We start from the raw sequence: 6000 nt of genomic DNA on the forward strand, positions 1-6000 counted from the left end.
CTGTAGTCCTGGCTACTCAAGAGGCTGAGGTGGGAAAATCACCTGAGCCCAGGGAAGTCAAGGCTGCAGTGGGCTGAGACCACACCACTGCACTCCAGCTTGGGCAACAGAGTGACATCCTGTCTCAAACAACAACAACAACAAAAAAAAAAAATGTCTGTGCTTCAAAGCACACCATCAAGAAAGTACAAAGACAATCCACAGAATGGGAGAAAATTTTTGCAAATCATTTTTCAATCAGGGTCTTGTATTCAGAATATATAAACAACTCTTAAAACTCAACAACAACCAAAAATACCCAATGACAAAAATGGGCAAAATTTTGAATATCTATTTCTCCAAAGATATGGCCAAGCAGCATATGAAAAGATATTCAGCATCATTAATCATTAGGAAAATGCAAATCAACATAATTTATGAGATACCACTTCACATCCACTAGGATGGTTAAAATAAGACATAATAAAAAGTTTTTGCCAGGTGTGATGTACACCTGTAGAGCTAGTTGGTAGGCTGAGGTGGGAGGATCCTTGAGTTCAGATCCAGCCTGGGCAACATAGTAAAACCCCATCTCAAAAAAAAAAAGAGTTCATCCATGAGAAGTCTGAGGGAAAAAAAAGTGTTAGTGTTGACCAGAATGTGGAGAAACTGAAATACTCATATACTGTTAGGACTGTAAGACAGAGCAGCCATTTTGAAAAATAGTTTGTCAGTTCCTCAAAATGTTAAATACAGAATTATCTCATGACCCAGCAATTCCAATCCTAGTTTGGCTGTGTCCCCACCCAAATCTCAACTTGAATTGTAATAATCCCCACATGTTAAAGACGGACTAGGTGGAGATAACTGAATTATGGGGGCAGTTCCCCCATGCTCTTCTCATGACAGTGAGTTCTCACGAGATCTGATGGTTTTACAAGGGGCTCCCCCCTTCGCTTGACACTCATTCTCTCTCCTGCCACCCTGTGAAGAGATGCCTTCCGCCAAGTCTCCTGAGGCCTCCCCAGCCATGCGGAACTGTGAGTTAATTAAACCTCGTCTTTATAAATTCAGTCTCAGGTGTGTCTTCATAGCAGCATGAGAATGGACTAACACATATACCCAAGATAACTGAAAATATATGTTCATATAAACACTTATACATGAATGTTGTATACATGAGTGTTCATAACAGCATCATTCATAGCAGTCAAAATATGGAAATAACCCAAATGTCCATTAATGATGAATAAACAAAATTTGTTGTATCCATATTATAGACTGAATCATGTCTCCAAAAAGGTATGTTAAAGCCCTAACCCCCAATACCTTAAAATGTGACCTTATTTAGAAATAGAATTATAGCACATGTAATTAGTTAAGACAAGATCATATTGGAGTAGGCTGGATTCGTAATTCAGTATGACTGGTGTTCATATAAGATGGACATGCAAAGATACAGACATGCAGGGAGAATGCCATGACAATGAAGGCAGAGATTGGAATTAGGCAGCTACAAGCCAAGAAATGCCAATGATTGCCAGCAAACCAAATTAGCTCTAATCTATAGGCTATCTGTAGAGTTAAAAGCAAAGCATAACAACAACAACAAAAAAAAACTCCAATGTGATTAAAATTGGTAGTAAACTGGACTTACTGTTTGGCCTGGTTAACATGAACCCCTAGTGTATAGCTCAGCCATTTGTATGTCACCTGTAAGAAGAAAAAATTTTTCAAATGTTTTATTAGATGACTCCAGAGTGCAGATCAGAACCGAGAGTCTGTTGCTAAAGATTCCTATTCTTAGATGATTATGCCTTATAAATTAAAATAAATGCCACTGCAGTTTTGCTAAGAACTATCTATCTGGGTAGGCAGGACCTATTTATCTTAAAAATGCTAAGAAGTTTGTTTCATGAACTAATGAAAAGTAATCTAAAAAGACAGGCTGAACATACCTAACAGAAAAAACTCTCATTTTCCTCACATTCCTTGTTTTACTCGGGCCCTTTCCTCATGATGTCTTTTTTTGGGGCCACCAGCCAAAGCCATCCTAAAACTCATCCAGAAGCTAGATGACTTTGAAGTGTGATGTCTCAGAAACTTCTAAAGAAAGTTGCACCCATGCAAACATTAAAGGGCACAGGTGGTGCAGGGGTCAGGAAATGAACAAAGTGGGTAAATATTTTTATAAGAGATTAGATTGGGAACTACCAGCATCAAGCCTTCATTCCTCCTAGACCCAGGATGCCTGCACTCTCTTCTCTCAAAGTCTCTTCCAATTCCATTGTCAAGCTTCCAATAGTTAGGAGACTTGCACAGGTTAGGCAAAGGCAGTGTGATGCAGAAGAAAGCATTATTAAGAGGACAGACCTAGGTTGAAAAACTGCCTATCCCATACCAACCGCAAATAAACAACTTATTTGGCCCCTCAGCTTCAATTTCCTCATCTCGGGATACCACCACCGACCTGGGATGGGGTGCGGGGAGGTCACTGTAAAGATTAAAGTGCCTTGGCACACAGCAGGCACTCAATCATCACGGTTTGCAAAGTGCACTCACATCCATCATCTCGCTTGATATTTTCCTCACCCCTGTGAAGCGGATCAAACCTCTATCAATGCTTAAATTTCCAGGAAGAGGAAACAGTATCTGGAGGTTACGCAACTTGTAACTTAACACAGTTAAGACACGATTTCCTCAACTGTAAACTTAAAACTTTAAACGCCAACCACCTTAAAAGAAAGGTGTAGGGACGCCTTAGAAATACTCTCAGCCAACGGCCCTCCCTCCGCGCCCGGTCTCCGCGGCTCCAGCCCCAGGCTCTGTTCCCAGCACGCCCACTCAAGGGACGCGGACTTCCGTGTGTGCCGGAGGACCTTCCCGACGAGTCCTCGCTCGCTCTGGGGCACAGAGCTCGCCCAGGTCCCCTCGTGGGGACCTGTCTCCCCTGGTCCCCACGAAGCCACAAGCAGAGAGGGGGTCAAGGCTCCCGCCGCCCTAGCCGGGCCCAGGACCCCGGTCGCACGCCCGCGTTCCCCAGTAGTAGCTGCTCACGATCTTGTTTTGGTCCGTGACGAACTCGTCTATATTTTCCAGATAAAGCTGGTCCGCCATGGTGCGGCAGCGCTGGGACCCGCCTCTAGCCCCTCTCTCAATCACAACCACAGCTCCCGCCGGCGGGAAACGTCTTTGCTCCCTCCCAGGTCCCGGGTCGTTTCCGCGGCAACGGAGGCGACGCACTACGGCGGCCCTCGGAGGGTCAAACTAGTCAGGGAGACGGCGCAGACTGAAGTAGGCAGAGCTAGCAGGAAGCACCGAACTGCGGGGCTTCTTGGCTGGTTTTTTCCTATACCTACGTACCTATGATAAAGTTTAATTTATAAATTAGGCACAGTAAGAGATTAGCAAAAATAACAAACGATAAAATAGAACAATTATTATTATACTGTAATAAACATTAGTGAATATGGTCTCTCAGCAGATGTCTTTGGGTATAATATTTCCCTACTGAGGTTGGCTGTGGGTGATGAAACCCGGGAAAGCCAGGATAAAGGGGAGACTATTGAAAACAAGTAATGTTAGTAGTGCTCCAACTGGGGAAAAGTACTGCCTGTTATAATCCCTCACAGTTGAGAAATTAGGGAAGGTTTTTCCAGAGGGGGTGAGGAGAGGCTGAGTGTTTCGGATAGAAGCAGGAGAATTTGCTGGAAAAGAGTTCATTATCTCTGGATTGTTAGGAGAAGAGGCGGATGAAAGAGACTTGGGAGAAACCAAATCGTTGTGCCTGGGAGACTGTGAAGAGGCGCATGAGCTGTGTTCTCAGGAAAACTTGGAGAAAAGTTATCAGATTGGGGAATTTCAACTCTAATTTTTCCTAGTATCACCCCCCCAAAAATCTTTAATAATTGACTTCAGCATAAGCCGGTGCAGTTCAGTACCGCAGCTGTAGTGCGTAAGTGAGTGGGCTCTAGAGTCAGACTTACTGGGTTTGAATCCTGGTTTTGCTGTTGTGTAAACTTAGGTAATTCTTTAGCCACTAGGAGCCTATTTCCTTATCTATAAAATGGGAATAACAACAGTACCTCCTTCAAAGGCTTATTGCGGCATGCATTTATTCAAAGCAGAGCAAAATCCTGAGAAAGGCCAGATACTATTCTGAGTGTTGAGGTGCTGGGGCTGCAGCTGTGAGCAATAATAAACCGAGTCTGTTCACATGTAACTTACATTCTGAGATTTTTAAGTGAAAGATAGTGGTGGTTTAAAATAGAGTAGCAGACCGGGCGCGGTGGCTAACGCCTGTAATCCCAGCACTTTGGGAGGCCGAGGCAGGCAGATCACCTGAGGTCAGGAATTCGAGACCAGCCTGGCCAACATGGCGAAACCGCGTCTCTACTAAAAATACAAAAATTAACCAGGTGTGATGGTACATGCCTGTAATCCCAGCTACTCGGGAGGCTGAGGCAGCAGAATTGCTTGAACCTGGGAGACCGAGGTTGCGGTGAGCTGAGATCGTGCCACTGCACTCCAGCCTGGGAAACAGAGTGAGACCCCCTCTCAAAATAAATAAATAAAATAAAATAGGGTAGCAGTGCCAGGCACAGTAGCTCACACCTATAATCCCAGCACTTTGGGAGGCCAAGGCAAGTGGATCACTTGAGCCCCAGGAGTTCGAGACCAGCCTGAGCAACATACTGAAACTCCATCTCTACTTAAAAAAAAAAAAAAAAAAAAAAGCCATGGTGGCGCAAGCCTGTGGTCTGTGGTCTGTGGTCCCAGCTCTGAAGTGGGAGGATGGATTGAGCCCAGGAGGTGGAGGCTGCAGTGAGCACTTGATCATGCCACTGCATACAGCCTGGGTGACAGGGTGAGACGCTGTCTCAAAAAATAATATATATATATTTTTTGAGACAGAGTTTTGCTCTTGTTCCCCAGGTTGGAGTGCAATGGCGTGATCTCGGCTCACTGTAACCTCTGCCTCCCGGGTTCAAGTGATTCTCCTGCCTCTGCCTCCCAAGTTGCTGGGATTACTGGCATGCGCCACCACACCTGGCTAATTTTGTTGTATTTTTAGTAGAGATGGGGTTTTGCCATGTTGGCCAGGCTGGTCTCGAACTCCTAACCTCAGGTGATCCACCTGCCTCGGCCTCCCAAAGTGCTGGGATTACAGGCGTAAGCCACCACGCCCGACCAATACATTTTTTAAAATAGAGTAGTGGTAGTAGAAATTGAGAGAACTGAGTGACTTGAGTTTTCTTTTAGAGTCGGCAAAACCTGCCGATGAATTACACGAGTGGAGTGTGGAAAAAACAGGAATCAAGGAAAATACCTAGATATGGAACATAAATCTTTAGGTAAATGGTGATGCCCTTGACTGAGACGTGAAAGACTGGAAGCAGATGAGAAAATCAAATAATTCTATTTGGCCAGTTATAAATGAGATAATAACATAAAACCCTCATGCAGTACCTGCACACAATGAAATCTACGATCGTTGACTATTACATTATTATATACCAGACATACTATACCAGGTACTTTAATAGCAATATTTCATTTAGTCCTCATAGCCATGCTGCAAATGTGTTATATTGTCCATATTTTATTTTATTATTTATTTATTTATTTATTTTGAGACAGAGTTTTGCTCCTGTTGCCCAGGCTGGAGTGCAATGGCGCAATCTCGGCTCACTGCAAACTCTGCCTCCCGGGTTCAAGCGATTCTCCTGCCTCAGCTTCTTGAGTAGCTGGGATTACGGGCATGCACCACCACACCCAGCTAATTTTGTATTTTTAGTAGAGACAGGGTTTCTCCACGTTGGTCAGGCTGGTCTCGAACTCCCGACCTCAGGCAATCCACCCACCTCAGCCTCCCAAATTGCTGGGATTATAGGTGTGAGCCACCATGCCCAGCCTATTTATTTATTTTGTTTTATTTTTTGAGATGGAGTCTCAATCTGTCGCCCAGGCTGGAGTGCAGTGGCACGATCTCCACTCACTGCAACCTCTGCCTCCCAGGTT

The 6000-nt window shown here is 44.4% G+C and overlaps 1 protein-coding gene across 1 annotated transcript in view; it reads right to left on the bottom strand.

Moving 5' to 3' along the window:
- Window positions 1–3219, bottom strand: part of POLD3 (DNA polymerase delta 3, accessory subunit) — a 50029-nt gene extending 46810 nt beyond the window's left edge. The window contains exons 1-2 of the mRNA XM_003254715.3: window positions 3037–3219; window positions 1637–1692 (exon numbers count right to left, since the gene is read on the bottom strand). Coding sequence (XP_003254763.1) covers window positions 1637–1692; window positions 3037–3096 — 116 coding nt within the window. The 5' untranslated portion in view covers window positions 3097–3219. The remainder of the gene's footprint in view (window positions 1–1636; window positions 1693–3036) is intronic.
- Window positions 3220–6000: the final 2781 nt, after the last annotated feature.

Source organism: Nomascus leucogenys, chromosome 15 (assembly GCF_006542625.1).
Source record: "Nomascus leucogenys isolate Asia chromosome 15, Asia_NLE_v1, whole genome shotgun sequence".
Lineage (NCBI taxonomy): Eukaryota > Metazoa > Chordata > Mammalia > Primates > Hylobatidae > Nomascus > Nomascus leucogenys.